Source organism: Motacilla alba, chromosome 3 (assembly GCF_015832195.1).
Source record: "Motacilla alba alba isolate MOTALB_02 chromosome 3, Motacilla_alba_V1.0_pri, whole genome shotgun sequence".
Lineage (NCBI taxonomy): Eukaryota > Metazoa > Chordata > Aves > Passeriformes > Motacillidae > Motacilla > Motacilla alba.
In genome coordinates this window covers 25,293,779-25,313,812 of record NC_052018.1, presented here as the reverse complement: position 1 = coordinate 25,313,812, position 20,034 = coordinate 25,293,779, and the positions used below count along the sequence as shown (strand labels likewise).

Here is a 20,034-nt window from a genome sequence, read left to right as displayed (position 1 = left end):
GTTGCCTATTTGTTGACAGCATTTGCAGAAGTGCTTTGTACAATTATTTCGTAATGCTTGGCTCATCAAATGATTCTGCTTTTCTGTTAATACTAGATAACTATTTACAAAGATGATGAGTGTGTATTAGCAAACAACTCCCATCGTGCTAAATGGAAAGTCATTAGCCCAAGTGGTAATGAGGCCATGGTTCCATCAGTATGCTTTACAGTTCCTCCACCAAACAAAGAAGCAATAGATACAGCCAACAGGTAGGGACAAAGTAAAACTAGCTATTTTCTTTTAAAATCTACTTACATGAGACTTGGGTTAAAAGAATATCTCACAGTTTTTTGGTGGTTTTTTTTTGTTGTTGTTGGTTTTGGGTTTTTTTGATTTGGTTTGTTTTTTTCTTTTTCCTTGTTAGCATGGGTTACCCTCATCTGAAGTTGGATTTTTTTTGTTTCAGGATTGAACAGCAATTTCAGAATGTTCTGGCCCTTTGGCATGAGTCACATGTAAACATGAAGAGTGTGGTGTCCTGGCATTACCTGACAAATGAAATTGAAGTGGTTCGAGCTGGCAATGTTGCCTCAGTAAGTGTTATGACTAGGAAGGGCTCTCAACCATTTACTAGGAAGTCATAGGATGACTAAAACTGTGTGAGAGCACAAACTGTTGCAAGAGGTATTTGCAATACTGAAAATTACACTTTCCTACCTAATTTATCACTGTTACTGTTAGAAAGAGGAATCTGAAATAGTTCTTGAGGTGTCCCTACTTGTCCTTGCTGTTGTTTGTTGCTGCATGGCATTAGATGGGAGAAACGAAGTCTGATGTAGGGTTGGGTTAACAGAGGTCTTTCCTCATGTGGAAGATTGAAAAGGATTTTATGTTGAGTGTAAATTATCAGCTGTCAAGTGGACTCCAGCTAAGGAACATGAGCTTTCAGAACCTCATTTCTTTGACTTTACCATCTGAGTAATTGATCAGTATTGCTTTTTGATAAAAAAGCATCACAGGAACTGTGAGTGATGCACCATTGCTGACTGTGCTTTGGGTCTATAATCTGTTGCAGATAAAGACAATGCTGCCAGGTGAACATCAGCAGGTTCTAAGCAATTTACAGTCTCGCTTTGATGATTTTGTGGAAGACAGCCAGGAGTCCAAAATCTTTACCAGCTCTGATACAGCACAGTTGGAAAGGGAAGTTAATGTTTGCAAGCAATACTATCAAGAGCTTCTGAAGTCTGCAGAAAGAGGTAAATGTAGAAAGATGGCCTTACAAGAGAGATTTTGTCCATCATCTTGAGATCTCTTTTATCCTGATGATATTGTTCTTGCCTGTGTTCTTTTGAATAGAGTAATTTTAACAATGTGTGCAATTCCATTGTATAGAAGATCTTATTTTTTTACATTTTGTATATATTAAGCTATGCAAAAATATTGATGTGTTACATAATATACAGAATGCTACAAAAAATTTACACCTAAGAATTTATTATGTGCTTTACAGCTCCCTGCTTAGTCCTGTGTTCCTTGTTTTTGAATGCTGGAAAAACAGCTTGATTACTGTGTTGAGTTCGTAACAGAATTAGAACTGTTTTCACCCTGTTAAGGCAAGGAAAACATCCTAGCTGCTTTCCTGGCTCCACAGGATGCCTGTAGTTACTGCTATCCTAACTCTAGTTAACACTGCATTAATACAGTGAGAACAGAAAGCTTAAAATAGCTCTTCTGATTTACTGTTGAGTAGTTGATGACTTAAAGAAATACAGTAGTGCAAAGCTGATTACTTCATTTGCAAAATTCCCTCTACTTCAGGAAAGATGTGGTGCCCTGTGCATCTGAGAGAGGATTTATATCCCTGATACAACTGATTAAAAGAATCAGTCACTGAATTTACCAATGTCACCATAGAGTAATGCCTGTGCAGAATGATCACAGATTGTTTTTTTTCATGTGTGAGGAGATGATTTAACAAAATTTAAGAGTTCCTAAGATTTGCCTTATAACCAGAATTTCAATGGAAACTGATGGCATTTTGGCCAGTAGAGCAATGACTTTTTAAGAAGTTATGGTGAAGAAGTTTGGGTGAAAATGACTTGATGACTTTGCTGGCTAACATATGTCTTAATTCTTTCAACAGAGGAGCAGGAAGAATCTATTTATAATCTGTACATCTCTGAAGTCAGAAATATCAGACTACGACTGGAGAGTTGTGAGGAGCGGTTAATACGGCAGATCCGGACGCCCATGGAGAGGGATGATGTACATGAAAATGTGCTTAGGATTTCAGAGCAAGAGGTGAGCCTTTGAGAAAGTCTGTTTTACCTAGGAAAAGTTTTATTTAAAAAACAAATATATCCTGACTTCTGAGTGTAAGCCAGGAAGGCTTGCAGTGTATCTCGAAAAGAGGAGTCAAATATTTAGCTTGTGTTTGTGAGCAAAAAGATACTGATCAATGGTATCTCCATTAGTGTCCATATTACACATACATTTCTCTTCAATTTTTTCCAATTTTACATCAAAGATGTAAAGGAGGGCAGACCTGTACTCATAGTGATATGTAAAGTATATATCACCTTTCATTTTACAGAAACTGAAGAAAGAACTGGATCGGCTGAAGGATGACTTGGGAGTCATCACAGATAAATGTGAAGAGTTTTTCAGTCAAGCTGCTGGTTCACCTTCAGTCCCTACTCTGCGCTCTGAGCTCAATGTTGTTATACAAAACATGAACCAAGTTTACTCCATGTCTTCCATTTTCATAGATAAGTACGTACTAGGCTGTCTTCCATCCCACATGTTTTAGTTTACAGTTTTCTCTTAAATTAAAACTATTAGTATGAATAATACTGATCAAAGAAAAGGAAGTTAACATTTTAACATTGTATGAAGGGATACTCTGTGACATGAAAAGGCTGAAAACCACAAATGTGTTGAGTGTTGGTATTGGTGGTTCAGTTAACCGGGGGTCTCTTTTTCAGGTTAAAAACTATCAATTTGGTGCTGACAAACACCCAAACAGCAGAATCATTAGTAAAACACTATGAAACTAAGTTGTGTGAAGAAGAGGCAGTAACTGCTGACAAAAACAATATTGAAAATCTGATGGGTACATTAAAGGTAAGAGCTGGTGCCTTTTCAAATCAAAGAAATAAGACAAAAGCTATCCGTCTTGTAACACCTGATTTAGTTTTGCTACACTCTATAGTGGATCAAACACTGGCTTGTGTATTTAGTTTTAGGTGGTAGTAGGATTGACACGTCAGTAAAAAATGTCAGCTTTGGAGCATTAGGATTTAGATAGGTTGAAAGCATGTTCCTGCTATTGCAAAATGCATTAATGTATCTGAATTTGCAAAAGTGGCACTTGTTAATGCTGCAGTAAGATTTTTTTTGCTCTTCAGAAGGTAGCATATACTTAGGGTAACATAAACGCGTATTTATGTTATGTAAATTTGTCCACAATAACATTTCTGCTACTGCTTTGATGTTCTAATCAGGGTTTCTTAGGAAGTTTGGCAGATACCTTTGAGAAAATGAAAGATTAAAGTTCAGAATTTTTTGTTTGCTGTATATAACTAATTTTGATTTTGCAAATTTTAAGTAATGCTTTTTTGCTAGACAGAATGATTGGCATCTGCCTAATAATTTTTTCAAAAGCTATAGTTTCTAATTTGAGTGTGTTCATTTGATCTCTGTGTTTTGATCTATGTATTCCGGGATTACTGTTACTTAGAATTATTTTGCAGTTTATTGCTTCAGACCCATTCTAGTGCCACCTTGAGTATTTGAGCAAGCAGAAGTAAAATATTAATTGAAATATTTTCATTTATTAATTTATACAGCATACTCGTGTAAAATACTAATTTATAAAATAGTGTCATAATTTAGGAGTTATTTACAACTTTTCTTTATCACCTACTAGCAATGGAGATCTGAGGTAGATGAGAAAAGACAAACATTCCATGCCTTAGAGGATGAACTGCAGAAGGCAAAGATGATCAGTGATCAGATGTTTAAAATGCACAAGGAACGTGATCTTGACTTTGACTGGCATAAAGAAAAAGTTGATCAGTTGGCTGAGAGGTGGCAAAATGTTCATTCTCAAATTGAAAATAGGTTTGTATGACATTTTATTATATTCAGTTCATGTTTTAGACTGCTTTTTAAAATTTATTTCTGAGGAAAAATAATCAGAAATGAATGTTAAAACAGATCTGAATAGTTTTCTGAACTGTTTTTGAATGTGCTGGGATGAAAACCTTTATTGTGCTGTTGACAACCTTGCCTTACTTTTCTACTGGAAATGCCTGTGACTGTTAAGCTCCAAAAGATGAACAAGATACAGAAACTTACTACTTACTGATACACAGTGGAGATAAATTGTCATTTTTCTTTTTAAAAAAACCAAACCTGCAGAAATGGCTGGCAGTCCTATGGAAATACCATCTGTTTCTCCACAGAATTAGTTCTGATGGGCTAAATTGATGAGCTGATTCATTAGTTGTGATTGGATTCATGTTAGTTTGCTTTTAGTCACTCAAGTGTTAAGTCTGGAAGTTCATGGACTTCTGTGATAATTTTTGGTGTAATAACTTTTTGATGAAGTGCCTTTTATTTTTTTAAATATCCAGTAGAGATAGTGCTCCAAATTCAGCCCTTTACTGTCAAGTAAATACTAAAAAATGTTGCTCAAGTGCACATGCCTACGCAGATGTGCAGATAGAGCAGAACACACCTTCTCATATTTCTGAAGATGTCCATACATGAAATTCCTGTAAATGCTTTTTTTTCTTCAGTCCCTACAGTCCTGTTTCCTTTATGTAAAGGAAGCAGAACTGTAGAGGCTGAAAGAAAAAGTATGGGCAAGTGTTGAGGAATTTTGTACTGTGCAGTCTGAATTCATGTCCTTTGAAATGTACTTTAGATTGTCATTATAGATAGCCTGAAAAAGAACATTGAAGATGGTGCTGTTGATGTAAAACACAACAACCTGTCACATTTTTGTCTCCTTTTCTAAGGGGTGAATATGCATTCAGGTGCAATATTGAAGTCATTCACTTGTAATTAACTAGTTTAGTTTGTCTATTAACGTTACTGGAAGTTAGACAGAAGATGGGAAAAAGGTCACTCATTTAAAGCTGGTTGCAGAATAGCTAGCTTAGCTGATTTTTTATCAGTTGTTAGTGTGACATAATGTAAATGACTAAACAGTAGTTTTATGAGGTACTGAAGTGTTCTTATTTCTTCAAGAGAGTAGCATGAACCACATGTTCTACTGCCAGGACTGTATCCTGAACAGAATATGCTGAAAAATGACTGCTAATACATAGTGACTTCTGGTGTAAATAGGACAGGTTGTAGTAACTGCAGTACAGAGCTGCTTGTTTAACTGCAGTAAACAAGCTGCTTTCTGCAAATATTATCTCTGCTTCTTCCTACCAGCTTGATACTGATAATCATTATACAAAACCTATGTACAAATACTGGCTGCAATTATCATGATCCTTTCTCTTTTTCATAGTTATTAGCTTTAAAACATGCTTAAGTATGAAGCCTGAGCAAAAAAAAAATTCCTTTGCTTGCTCTGTTTTAATCTCTTTTTGGCATCTTAAGAGCAGCACTACAGCAATTCAAAGTATTCATTCCAAGTAGAACTGTAAAAGGTTTGTATTTCTGTTTATTCTGCAGTGTTCAGTGGTCATATTTATATGATCTTTTAAGTAGAATCATACAATATCCTGAGTTAGAAGGACCCACAAGGATCATTGAGTCTGACTCCTGGCTCTGCACAGAGCAACCACCAAAATCACACCATGATAACAAGTAACAATATAAGGATCACGAAAGAAAAACTGTCAGTATCTCCCTCAGTATGCAAATTACTTTAAAGAAATACAGAGACCTCTCTTTTTAGGTCAAAAACATGATTTAAAATTAGATGTACATCTTCAATTACTTTTGCACATTAGCATATTTACAGTCTTCAGTTTTAGTGTAACTCCTGCTGTTTTGTGGGAAGCACGGAGAATATGGTGAACCACTACTTGACTCCAGCATGGCACTCTCCTTCTTGATTCATAGGTCACATTTTAAATACTCTCATTTCTTGTAACAGAGCTGATTGCTGTAGCAGAGCCCTCCTTCTTTCCGGGGGTTTCCAGTGCTCCTGGAGTTTCAAGCAGTTGAACACTCTAATGAGGGACATATAGAGTTTCTTGCATAGTAGGATCTCTCCTGGATGTCCTTTATGACAAATATGAAGAGTTCATTGAGCTGGGAGCCCTAGTGCTTGAGAAGTGAATTTGCTGTTTAATTAGTGTAACTTCAGTATATTTATACTGTGAACTGTAACAGAGCTAAGGCATTTGAAGCCTTTGAAGCTGTATTTGTCTTAGTGCTGTATTTTTTGTCTTTAATAATAATCTCTCCTTTGATTTATCTTCTAAAATAAAATCAGGTTGCGTGATTTAGAAGGTATAAATAAATCTCTGAAGTATTATAAAGATACTTACAATTCTTTGGACACTTGGATTCAACAAGTGGAAGATACTCAGCGAAAGATTCAAGAAATACATCCTGAAAATAGCAAAGCATTGGCTAAGCAATTGAACCAACATAAGGTATGAAAGGGATGTCATTTTGGCAAATCACTGTGATAAGCACTGACCAAAGAATTCCAGTATCGGTGATCTCAATATTGTTTATTAATATGAGTGGCTTATGTCCATCAGCCCTTACTGTAAAGCTCCAAGTAATCATCAGGTTTTTTGATTTTGTGTTTCTAGTGCAGCCATGAATATATCACCCAGTGACAGTTGTCACTGTTTTATAGACCAGATTGTTTCGTCCTCAAGTGTGCAAGAACATCAAAACTTTAAAACTTCTGGACTAGCCTTACCACATAATTTCATATTCAGTGCTGCTTTTTTTATTTATGGGGGTAGAAATATTTTCATGGAGGCAGAGCTAAACTCAACATCTGTCTCCTGCAAGAAGGAAATGCAGTATAAATAGACAGGATAATAAATTATATGCTATTAACCTGGCAGTTTTTTTCACTGCTTCTGTACTGTAAATCTGATAATGCTGAGGACATAGGCTTGAGCATAATTACTTGTACATGAGTTATGGATAGATAAAGTAGATGTTAATGAGCCATCTATGTTAGATAATGTTAGATAAAGTAGAAATGTTAATTATAATGGTAATAAAAATAACTTTTTAAGATGAAAATATACATTCATATTTTACAGATGCTGGTTTCTGAGATTGAAATGAAACAAAGCAAAATAGATGAATGCCAGAAATATTCAGAACAATACTCAGCTGCTGTGAAGGTAACAATAACATTAAACTTATAGTCCATCTTTTAGTGGCAGTATCATGTGTAATGCAAATGATTTTGTGTATTTTCTTTTGTACAGGACTATGAGTTGCAGACCATGACCTACAGAGCTATGGTTGACTCCCAGCAAAAATCTCCAGTAAAGCGACGAAGAATTCAAAGCTCATCAGACTTTATTATTCAAGAGGTAAGTGGGTTTCTTATGACAGGAAAGTGTGAGTCTTTGCTTAAAACAGAGTAAACAAAATAATTCAGTTTTGGATTTATTAATGATTAAATATGGTAATCCAAGAAAGACTGGGTTTTTTCTCTATAGATACGTGATATAACAAATATTCTCTTGTTCCTTATGCTGCATTTTGGTAGAAAGAGAGTATAATGCAGCTGATTAAAAAAAGTCACCCAAATTCTAAAAGGCTGTATGAGAACTGTGCCTCAGTAAAACTTTTTAGAACTACCTCTGGATTGGACCTTGATCACAGTAAAACCTACTAGATCTGTACACTGATAGATTCTAAGGCAAATCAGCCTCATTTGGGTGGGAAAGATAAATCTGTCTCCCTGCTACCTGTTAGAGAGAGGAACAGTGACAAGCATGGCTTGCTCCTCTTGAAACCTTTTCTTTCAAGAGGGAGAAGAACGAAGTGACTGTGAAGTCAAAACATTGTCTTCTGTTTCTTCTTCTTAAAGATCTGCTGATACATCCTTAGGATATATGTTCAAGTGTGCCTTGTTGACAGCATTGAATTTTGGAATCAAAATTAGAACTTTGAATTCCACAAGCATGGTTTTGAAATTAAAATAATGGTTAGGTTCTAGAGCAGTGTCTATTACTTCTTTCAAGCTTAATGGGAGTGTTTACCTCTATGACACCTACCCTCCCCCTTTGTTTCTCTACAGTTCATGGATCTACGGACTCGGTACACTGCCTTAGTGACCTTGATGACCCAATACATCAAGTTTGCAGGTGATTCCTTGAAAAGACTGGAAGAGGAAGAGGTAGGTCATTCTCTGGCAGTCAACCAAGCAAAAAGAACATCTAAGCAAACAAAGAGCAATATACCTGTTGGAATAATTCACAAAGTTACCGGCAAATGTGGAAAACTAAAATTCCTTATGTAGTACACATTGTACAGGAATGTAGCAGTGATCATTCAGATAAGCAAAATCCTGTACCATCCATACATTCTACCAGTTCTTCCACCTAGAAAGATCATATGATTTGTTGAATTCTGATGGAGATGTAGTTTAAATTTAAATACTAATACTTTCAATTTTAATACCCTAAGGGTTGGTCTTTTGGATAAAAGCAGACATTAAGAAGGCAAAGTCACTGTGTATACCCTGTGTATACATTTTTTTAATATTCCATTGTATGCATTCTGGTCCACCTAGCGACCAACAAGTTCTTTCAACAGGGAGATGAGATGCACTATTAATTAATTTCTGAAGTTAATTTGATCTGTTCAGTTATTTTTTTTTCCTTCTGCCTTTTCTACTGTGTTGATTCTCTGGGACCAAACAGCATTTTATTTATTCTTAGAGCTGGGTCTTACTAGCAAGAGTAAGTTATTGAAATTAGGCAGAAAAATTACTCAAAATATATGCTTGCTGCAGAGCAAACCTTCCATATAATTGAGAGAAAAAAACCCCCCAAATTTCTAAAATTTTCACTTTCTTTTGAAAACTGTCTCTCAGAAAGAGATTTAGTCATTCTTAAGGGCTACATTGTTTTAGTATAAATTGGATAAAATTGGAGAACACTACCATATGGATATAAATTTCATTGTTATTGTTAAAGAAAAAAAACAGATCTTAAATGAATGTTATATAATTCTGGTGCTGATTTTGTCTTTATTGGCTTTTCTTGCTATTGAATACCTCTGAAGCAATACTAATAACAGCATGTACCTTTGGGCATCATCAAGTGGTGGAGTAAACTGATGGAAATACATGATGTTTGTTGATAAGTAGCCATTATAACTGAGGATTTAGTATAACTAGTAATGATAATGGCATCAAGGATAAAAAGTCAGTCAAAGAACAGGGATCAAGAAATCTGTGAATGTCAATAGACTTCATGTTCTTCAAGAACAAGTGGAATCTTCCAAAATGTTTAGAGTTTCAGTCTGCTCTGCATCTTCAGGGCCGCTTTTTTTTTTAAATCAAACATCCCCCATCTTCCTTCCTCCTCTGTTAGCCCTCTAAGTCTTGGTAACTTCTCTGAAGGTAACCTAAGCTCAAAAGAATATAATGGTTTTTTTTCTCTTTAATCAAGGTAGCAAATCAGAAAAATAATAATCTTTTTCAAAAGAGGAACGAGGTTTTTTTTCTTCTGGGAAGAAAAATTCTTCACAGACTTCTGAAGTCTGTGAGTCTTCCAAGATTTTCTTTTATGCCAGTCCTTCTTCCTACCTCTCAGTAATGGCATTAAGAAAACAGAGAATAAGGGAAAAATAAGATACTTTCCATCATATCTCAGTTTAATCCATGTGCTGTCATGCTCAGAGTTTACCAGAAGAGAATCAACTCCAGCAACCTGTGAAGTCAGCTGAAGTCTTTCAACATTTGGGATGTAATGAAGATCTTGAATTGAGAGAAGAAAAGAAACCTAATGAAAGCATGATGGATGCGGAATATTTGCAAAACCAGAACTCCTCCAGTAAACCTGAATACCCAGAAAATAAACTGGAAATGAACAGAAGAAAATTAAATGTAGACAGATATGATAAAATCAAAACTGACAGAACATTTAAACAACTTCTAAGTGTCAGTGGTCAAGAAAGCGGCATTAATGGCAACAGAGACAGTAAGCTACATACAGAGCATGAGAGTTTAATGGGTTTTGGTAATCAAAGTAAAGAAGAAAAAAATGGCAGAAAAGATTGTTTTGTTTCAACTGAAATCTCTGTGAGTGTGAACAATGATCCTGGTAAAATGTTAAATGAGCAAATTGCTAATGGAGAGAGACAGAAAACAGAGGGGAAATCAAAGAAGTTGCCCAAAGTCGAAATGATACACAAAACCACAGGGAAAAAAAATTCAAGAAGGGCAGGGAGTGATGTTTCAACAAAGGAAGAATGTGAGATGCAATCAGAAACTGATTTTGAGCTAACAACAAAGAAAGCTGAAGTAACTCCAAAAACGGCAAAGCTGGCCCTGGGTATCAGCCCTTACAAACAGCAACATTTTTCACAGAGAACTCATTTTCAATGTCAGCATAAAGAACATTGCTTTACAGAAAGCAAAAGCCATAATACTTTAAAATCTGAAGACAGAGAGTTTCAAGTGTGTGGTGAAAAAAGTGATTCTCTTTCACATGCAACAGATGCAACATCTTTAGAGAAAGTTGCGTCCTCCTTCAGAGAGCTGGCAGTGCACAGCGGAAGTGACAAAACAAAGTTAAATTTGCAATCTATGAGCAATCCAGGTGTTTACTGTAGTGTTGAAAGGAATATTGACAAACTGCAGAAAGCGTCTCTGGATAAAGATTACTTCCTAGTAGAAACAGAAATCCCAGAAAAATCAAATATAAATTCAAATAAAGCCAAGAATAAAGAGCAAGAAATTTTGGCTCTTTCTTCAGGAAATATTTCCGAGAGTCACTGTGCAGCAAAAGTCTCTGAATCCTATCCATTAGATTTTCAAGTATCACCACTGCAGAATGATCAACATTTAGGTACAGAATTGTTAGGAAATGCTGGTGATTTAAATGCAAATTTAGGTCTCTCTGGAATTTTTTCTGGAGGAGAGGATTATTTTCCATTATCAGAACATGAACTAGCAAAAAAGCTTTTAAGTCCCTATGAAAGAGTAAATGTGAAGAAAGTACCACAGGGTAACACTTATGGTTTGGACAACATAAATAGAAGTGGGAAGAGGCAGAGTGGAGAAGACAGGCTAGAACAGGGTCAGAAATGCAAAGATTTATTTCTAGTTTCAGAAGTAGACAGTAGAGATGAGGGTAGTAGCACAAAGGTCCTTGGAAAAACCACTGAACTCCAGAAAACATTTGGTGAAAAAGTAGGCATAAGAGCCTCATTTGAAAAAAAAGAGAAACAAAAAAAGAGACAGAAAGATAATGAAGAGAAAAGGAGCCCAACTGTTGTTAAGGTACCAGAGTTTTTATGCCATGCAAATGAAAGAGTTAATCTAAGAATGATTCTAAATCAATGCAAATCAACATTTGAATCACAAAATATGTCAAGGTCAAGTGATTTAAGATTGATTGAGCATAATTTAAACAATGAATATGCTAATCATGTATCAATTACTATACATTTTGAGATGCTTAAGATTTTTAAGTTCTTATAAATTAATCTTTATGTTTATTTTATGTTAAAATTTGCCATCCTTTTCTCCACCCAGCTGATGCTCAGCATGTTGACTAGAAAAATGAAATCTAAGAAGATGCAGTTTGTTACTGTGCCTATATTTTTAGACCTTCTTTTTTAACAATAATACATTAGATTTTGTTTTTATGTGATTATAAAAGATCTGATAACAAATCAATTTACATACTTTGTTTCTATTGGGAGCTGTTCAAAATTATAATTCAGGGAAATATGGAGAGGAACTGAAGAAGCTGCCTTTGCATTAGCCTTTTAAGAAAGGTCTCTGATACCATACAAAAAATCAAGTAAATTGTAAATTTTAAGTAACCCAGTGGTTTGTTTGAAAACGTTGCTGTCGTTACCCTTCATGCCCTGTTTGTATGATCATAGGAATGTAGGTGTGTTCTTACTTCATGTTAGCTCACATTTGGTAACTTAGCACCGCAACAGTGCTAATGAAGACAAGGTATGTATAGTTTCAACCATATTATTACTGGTGATCACACTTCTTGCTTAAAGACTTGCTCTGGATCTGCCAATATATGGAGACTACCAGCCAATTGTTTTTCATTAGGATTTTCCTAATTACCATGTTTACACTATGGTGTCTACACTGCAGAGCAGTGCTCTTACTAGTCCCCCAGTTGGGTCAGTGGGGGCACTGGGGACTGGGGAGCACACCATGGAGCACAGATGTAAGGGGGTTTGGATACTGCTCTTTCTGGAGCTGCTGCATCTTGGCTCTAAGATACTGTTTCTTTTCTTGGAGGGGGTTTCCAAGCTTTTCTTGTGTCATTTGTGCTTGCAAGCTTAAATCCTTGTTCCAGCTCCTGCTGAACTGATTGAGAAACGGTAGGCCACTTTCTCCTTGCGAGTTCTTGCACACTGTATTTGGGTCATTGTTTGCTCTACCTATTTGTTTGGAGAGAAAGCCAAAGTGAGCTGTTTGGTGCTGCTTTCTGCTAAGAGGCATCTGACTGAAGTGAGAGGCTTCAGAATTTCTTCGCTTTGTGGATGTCTGTCAAGGGTTTCATATTTGGCTAATGGTAGCTTCCTGAAGCCTTCAAGAGAAGGTGATGGTGGTGGGAACTGCTCATCCTGCTTTCTGGACATACCATGTATGCATGAGTAAGTATTTTCCCTTCTGCTTTTCTAAGAGCCTAATATGTTCCATATGCTGTATTATAAAAAGTGCATTCCAACTTATCTTATTCCTTTTCAGATTTTAAAGAATAAGGAAGCATCTGCACGTCAGGCGTATTCAGACCTAATAGCACGGCAAAATAGCACAGCTGATGAGAATAAAATACTCATGGGAAAGGTAAAAACACTTGAGGACATGTTGGAGAATTTGAAGAAACAAAAAAAACAAGTGGAACAGGAGCTCCCTAAAGTGAGAGAAGCTGCTGAAAAAGAGCGGAAGAAGCAGCAAAAGGACATGGAAGAGATCTGTCTTCAGAAGACCAAGGCTGAGCAAGAGGCAAAGCAGTGTCGTATAGATCTAGAAAGCGTTGAGAGAGAGAAAGCAGATGCAGAGCGGGAGTTGGAGTGTGTAAGGCAGTTCATCCTTCAGGCAGAGACTCAAAGAAGTATTCTGGAAGAAAACCTCCGTGCTTTTCAAAATCAAATAGAAGAAAGCACCTTTGCCAGAAGAAACCTTGAAGAGCTTCTAAGAAGAAAAGATACTAATCTTCATGATATAGAGAAACAAAAAAAAACCTTGATGCAGGAACTGAAGAAAAAAACAGATGGAGAAGAGAAACTTATGAAGCTCATCAAGCAAATGGAACAAGATCTTGACTTTAAAGGGAACCTATCAGAAATAAAACTGCAAGAAAGAGAAACAACTGAATCCAGAAGGAAGGTTGTTGAAGGCTCATACTCTGTAAGTAGAGAAATTTCCCTGCCAACTTTCACAGCTGTGCAAGGCAGCCAGTGTAGGATTGATTCTGAAATTATGAGTTTCCAGAAGAAACTAGAAGCCAAAAAAGTAGAAGAGCTTAAACAAAAGATAGATGAGTTGACCCTTGCTAACAAAAAAGCTGATAAAACTATTAAAGACCTGAAATATGAACTGAATGAAATTGAACTTCAAAAATCATCAACAGAAGAAAAGTCTCGTTTATTAAAAGAAAAACTAGATAAAGTCAACAGTGAACTTAAATGCCTAAAAATTAAGTTGGAGGAAAAAGACCAAGTAGAGCAGGGATATTTACAGCAGTTGAAAGAACTGGACAGGCAGCTACAGAGAACCACAGGTAAAGCGGAAGAGGTGATGCAAGAAAATATGGAACTTAAAAAACTTAAGATGAACTATCAGGAGGACCTGAAGTCTGTTCAGCAAGAAAAGACACAGCTAAAAAGAGAAATAGAGGAATTAACCAGATCACAGACAAAAACTGAAGTCACTATCAAACATTTAAATTCACAAATCAATTCCCTTCAAAAAGAGAAGCTGGCAGCTGAACACAGAACACAGTCATGTAAAGGAGAAGCAAATAATCTTCAAGACCAATATAAGAAAATTAAAGAACAGTTGCTTCAAAAAACGAAAGTAGAGAAAGAAAACCATCATGAAATTCAGATGCTGAAGAATGAATTAACCAAAAGCAATCAGGTGTCAGAAACATTGAAAAAACAGATAGAAGACCTTAACAGATGGAACACTGAAACAAAACTACTGATGAAGCAAATTCAATCTGAATCAGAGAAGATGACTTTGGAAAAAGAAAATATTCAGAGGAAAAATGATGCTTTGAAAGCCCTAGCAGATGGTTTCAAAGAACAATTGCGTACAACAAATGAACAATTGCACAAACAAACAATAATTGAGCAAGAATTCATATGTAAAATCAAAAGCCTAGAAGTTGATCTTGCAAAAACAAAAGACTTAGCTAGTGACTATAAACAAAAATGTGATAAACAAAATGCTTCTACCCTTAGCATTGACCGGGAGGTTAAAAATTTAAATGCTCAGATGAATGCTCTAACTGTGGAAAAGAGAATGAGTGAGCAGAAGATGGCACTACAACAAGCTCATATACAAGAACTAAGTAGCAAATTAAAAAAATTGCAGGACGAACTCCATCAGAAGACTCTGGATGAACAGATGGCACGCAAGAAGATGATTCTATTTCAGGAAGAATCCATTAAGTTTAAACACTCTGCAGAGGAATTTAGGAAAAAGGTTGAAAAATTACTGGAATCCCATAGCATCACAGAAAAGGACATATCTGGTATAAAACTAGAATGTGTTGCTCTTCAGCAAGAAAAGCATATGGCTGAGGAAAACATCATGTTGTACAAGAGGCAAATGGAAGATCTGCAAGAAAGGCTCAAAAAATGTCACGAACAACTGCAGCAAGGGAAGCAGGCTGAGATGGACTATCACCAGAAGTGCAGGAAACTCGAGGAAGAATTGGAAGTGCAGAAGCGCATGGTTGAGAGCTTGAAACAGAAGATGGATCTGCAGGTCAGGGAGAGTGAACATAGGTTTCTTTCATTTCAGAATGAAGTTCAGCAAAATAATAAGCTCCAAGATTCTGGATTTAAATTCAGCTGTGAGAGAAGAGGGAATGATTTCAATTACCTGAATGAGACTGCGGCTAAAGAATTTGAACAGCTTCCTCCACGTACCTCACCTTTGTTAAGGCAGAAACAGGAAAGATCAGGTTTTAAATCTGATCAAATAGAAGAAAATACATTGTACGTGAGTGCTGATGACACAATACCAAGAGAGGTGCAGTTTCAGATGTCCAGCATAAACCAATCATTAGAAGATTCAAGTTCCCAGTCTTTTACGGAATTTGTTTCGCAGACAAGTACACAATTCCAGATAACTTTTGATAAAGCAAGCCAAATCTCTGGAACATCTGAAAGGGACACACTGAGGAACAGGAACCTACACAGTTCCAGACAAACCATTAGACATGGAGAAGACTCAAAACATGAATTAGGAGTGGTAAAACTGCATCCCTTGGAGGTACACACTACATTTTGTGAGGGTTTGCCTTCCTAACGGTGCCTTTTACTAGTCCATTTGGTTGGTTGGTTTTGGTTATGCTTTATTACTATTACTATTCTGTTTAGTATTTCTTATGTTCCTGTCTTGGTGAAGGGAGCCCCTTCTGTCTTACTTAACACAAAAAGCTTTATATTAGACCTTACTACCAGGTTTGTTAATGTCTAAGAAAGATTATTTTAAAAATCTGTATTGAAAATAGGAATTCACATACACCGTTGTATCTTTATTGGTCAAAGTAAGTTTTGATTAACAGCAGTAAGCTCATATAGTTACAAACAACAGTTACTGATGTTTATTCTAGTCACGTTCCTGTTATTGAATAAATATTTGAAATGGCAAATGCACTTCAAAACTCAAGCTATTTATATATCTCTGCTCGCCAATCCTAGTAGCAGTTCTCCTTTCTGACTTGCATTCGAGTTCTTCCTTTAGTTTCTCTGGTGGTGGACTTAGGAGTGAATTATGTGTACAGCATAGTCTGCAGTTGTATTTCTCACTGTGTCAAAAACTTCCTATTTACAGATAGTGAAGAACAAGCACTATGACATGCATGTTGAAGTCACAGCATTAAACCAAGAAAATGACAAGACTTTTGGTAATGAAGAGAGAATGTTTCAGGGATACAAAACTTCAGGAAGGTTTAGGAAAGAAGACTTTGCAAAGATGAGCTCTTTCTTAGGAGAAGAGGTTTTGAAAACTGTTGATGATGCTACTCAGCTGGAATATTTTACAGAGGAATATGATGCTATTAAATTTCAAGGTCTCCGACATGATGTAACGGCCAGGCAGTTGACTGAAGTAAAACTTTTAGACAGGCTCACTGTTGAGCAGCTCATTTCAGGGCAGAAAACTGTTGATGAGGTTCAGAAAAGTCTTGAAAAATTTTTAACTAAACCTACAGCTATAGCTGGGCTGTACCTTGAATCCAGCAAAGAGATACTCTCTTTTGCTTTAGCAGCAAAGAGAAAAATCATGGGAAAAGCACTGGCCTTAGCATTTTTAGAGGCCCAAGCAGCTACTGGTTTCATTATTGATCCCACAACAGGTCAGAAATTCTCTGTTGATGACTCAGTTGTTAGAGGGCTTGCAGATAGTGAATTCAAGAGTAGACTGCTTGAGGCAGAGAAAGCTGTTCTGGGTTATTGCTGTTCTGGCAAAGTGCTGTCTGTATTTCAGGCTGTGGAAGCTCAACTTTTAGAAAGACAAAAAGGTAAAAATATCCTTGAGGCTCAAATTGCATGTGGGGGGGTTATTGATCCTGTAAGAAGTGTTCGTGTACCTCCAGAAGCCGCTGTGCAGCTTGGCTTGCTTAATAACACAATTTTGAAATTTTTGCATGAACCTTCAAGTAATGCAAAATGTTTTCACAATCCAAATAACAGGAAAGCTATGTACTACTGTGATTTGCTGAAAATGTGTTTGTTCAGTGTAAGCAGTAAATGCTTTCTGCTTCCAGTTGGTGAAAGGAAAATAAGCAGCCCATCAGCAGAGAAAAGTCATAAGACTTCTGTAGTAAATGTTGACACAGGAAGTGAAATGACTTCATATGAGGCTTATCAAAAAAATGATATTGATAAAGCTACATATCTTGAGCTTTCAAAACAGGAATTTGACTGGAAGGAGTCTACATGTTTTGACTCTGATGGAAATTCTTTTCTTTTGCTTACAGATCTTAAAACAGGTGTACAATTTAATATTGAGGAGACCTTAAATCAGGGTAGAATTGACAGAGCATTAGTCAACAAATATAAGGAGGGCCTCATCACAGTTAATGAGTTTGGTGATATTTTAGTTAGCAGTTCACGGCCAAATAAGGATTTAAACAGTCCTATTGCAGGGTTCTGGCTTTCTGAAACCAATGAAAGAATTCCAGTCTTGAAAGCCTCACGCAAAAATTTGGTAGACAGAGTTACTGCCCTTCGATGTCTTGAAGCTCAGGTTAGTACAGGAGGTGTAATTGATCCATTTACAGGGAAAAAGTACAGTGTGTCAGAGGCTTTGCAAAGGGAGCTAATTGATGATGGTTGTGCCAAGCAAATCCAGCAGTGTGAGCTGATCTTTACTGGGATCATTCATCCTGTAAGGAACACAGTTATGTCAGCTGTTGAAGCTGTGCATTTAAGTGCCATAGACAAAGAAATGGGCATGCGCTGCCTGGAGTATCAGTACTTGACTGGTGGCTTGATAGATCCAAAGTCTCATTCCAGATTAACAATGGAAGATGCAATTAAGAATGGTATTATTGATGCTATCACAGCTACAAAGATGAAGGATGAAAAATTGCACATGAAAGTTTTAACGTGCCCCACAACAAGGAAGAAGATAACTTACAAAGAAGCTTTAGATAGAGCTGTTTTTGATTGCCACACTGGGTTGCGGTTGTTAGAAGCAGCTCAGCCCATGAAAACAGGAATTTCCAGTCTTTACTACAATTCATAGTGGACAAAAGATATGGACCCAAAAGAAAGGGTCTGCTTTAAAACCTGTTAAAGTTAAGGAAAATATCTGTGATGGCCTTTATGGAAAATCTTGAGTGGTGTTTCCTAGCATTAATTAATTGCTGTAAAACTAATTGTTATGATCAACTAATTACATAATCAACTGGAAGTGGAATTAGATATTACTTATTGTAAAACTGAAATTTATAGATAGGCAGATTCATCATTTCAAAATGCAATCTGTGTGTTCAGTCTTTACCTGAAGGCCTTGTTGCATTAGGTAGGTGTAATGAGAACATGTAGGTAGTGTAAATGAGAAATTGTACTGAAGTTGATGAAGTTAATATTAGTTCAGAGTGGGCAGATTTAAATGAGACAAGAATCATATTCTTACAATAAGGTTGAGAGGGAATGACCATTTTGTGAGTGAGCACAGTGTGCTATTTCATGAGACCTGTTACTTATATTTAAATCATAAATCAGTCTGCAGATACTATTTGTTTTACAAGAGTGGCAATAAAATAGACAAGAATTAAATCTGCAGTGTAGTAAGCACACATACATCAGTACTTTTTCTCACACTGTTATTTCATTAATTTTAAGGAGCTGCTTACACCAGAAAGTTGCATTTCCTGTCCTGAGTTTTTCTATAATTTCATGTTATTTTTTTCTTAGAATTGTCTAATAGGCAAATGAATTACAATTACATATCAAATGTTAAAAAAAAAATCCATGGAAATAAAATGTTTTTCATTTTTACTTATGGTACATGGAAGGGCTTGAGCATATTTTCTCAGTATTGATAAGTTTCCACCCAACAGATTGTGCTTATATGAAAAGGAGTATGTTTTCCTGCGCAGAAAACAATTAAATGTCTCAGTATTTTACTTTTATTTTTTGTTGTTTCTGTAGACATAAAAGCAATGTATTCTTCCTAATTGTAATTTGGTAATCCACATGCATAATGTGCAAAATACTGTTATGTTATACTGGTTGTACCTATCCTTACCTGAGGGTAATGCAAAGGCAGCAATTCAAAGGTACTTTATATGCAAATGCTTTTTAGATTTTATCTGCTGAGTAATGGCTGGGAAGCTATGCTTTTTCTTGCTATCATTCATTTCATAATGATTGAATGTGTGTATGAATAAGCACATTTGTCATAATTAAAAATCACTTGAGGTATTCTTTTGTTATTGTTTATAATTATGTGCCATTTTTGTTCCTACATCAAAGTGTCATAGTAATGCGTGTGGTGGTAAATAAAAAAGAAATAATTTTATGTTTATATGGTGATAATAATGGCATTGTGATAGAATTGTGTCTCTACAGACATTAATATTACATATTTCAACAATTTACATTTACATGTTTCTTTACAATTCATGGCACTCATCAGAAATCAATGGAAGAGGAAAAGAAGGAACATGTTGAGAAAGCTGGGGATTTACTGAAATGGGTGTCAAACCTCAGCAAGACACTCAGCAAAGAAGAAGGAGAAAAGGCTGAAAAGACAGATTTACCTAAGCAGCAGGTACACAGATATCTTTTGAATAAAGCACCACTTCTTCTTTTTGGGTTTTTGCATGGATTAAAAGGAAAAAAAATCCATAAATACATTTTTTCCCCTACAAATCACCATCCACATTTTCCTCAGGACATAATTTCACATTTGGTTGTGAGTAGAGAGTTGGGTAAATAAACATCAATGTTTAGGGACACAAGCATGTTACTCAGGAAGAAGCTCCCACTGCTTTTTAGAGACCTAGTGTATGACACATTCTGATACTGCAAAATAACAGTTTATAGAAACTGGACCCTGCACACCATATGTCAACCTTTGTAGAGGGAGAGTGCATCCTGTCAGGATGGCATTTTGGGCACCAGGAAGGAGAAAGTTGG

The 20,034-nt window shown here is 36.1% G+C and overlaps 1 protein-coding gene across 40 annotated transcripts in view; it reads left to right on the top strand.

Annotated features, from left to right (window-relative positions):
• The window catches only part of DST (dystonin), a 289,183-nt gene that overhangs the window by 155,514 nt on the left and 113,635 nt on the right, over positions 1 to 20,034 (top strand). For 20 of the 40 annotated variants that reach the window (XM_038133992.1, XM_038133976.1, XM_038133970.1 and 17 more), the window contains 13 exons: positions 97 to 251; positions 449 to 575; positions 1,058 to 1,241; positions 2,129 to 2,286; positions 2,579 to 2,757; positions 2,970 to 3,108; positions 3,914 to 4,107; positions 6,449 to 6,611; positions 7,245 to 7,328; positions 7,416 to 7,523; positions 8,237 to 8,335; positions 12,893 to 15,652; positions 19,532 to 19,666. In XM_038133992.1, the coding sequence (XP_037989920.1) occupies positions 97 to 251; positions 449 to 575; positions 1,058 to 1,241; positions 2,129 to 2,286; positions 2,579 to 2,757; positions 2,970 to 3,108; positions 3,914 to 4,107; positions 6,449 to 6,611; positions 7,245 to 7,328; positions 7,416 to 7,523; positions 8,237 to 8,335; positions 12,893 to 15,652; positions 19,532 to 19,666 (4,485 nt within the window). Of the gene's footprint in view, positions 1 to 96; positions 252 to 448; positions 576 to 1,057; positions 1,242 to 2,128; positions 2,287 to 2,578; positions 2,758 to 2,969; positions 3,109 to 3,913; positions 4,108 to 6,448; positions 6,612 to 7,244; positions 7,329 to 7,415; positions 7,524 to 8,236; positions 8,336 to 9,844; positions 11,450 to 12,892; positions 15,653 to 16,216; positions 19,415 to 19,531; positions 19,667 to 20,034 lie in introns of those variants that run through there. The other 20 variants (XM_038134003.1, XM_038134007.1, XM_038134006.1 and 17 more) reach the window with 3 other exon arrangements.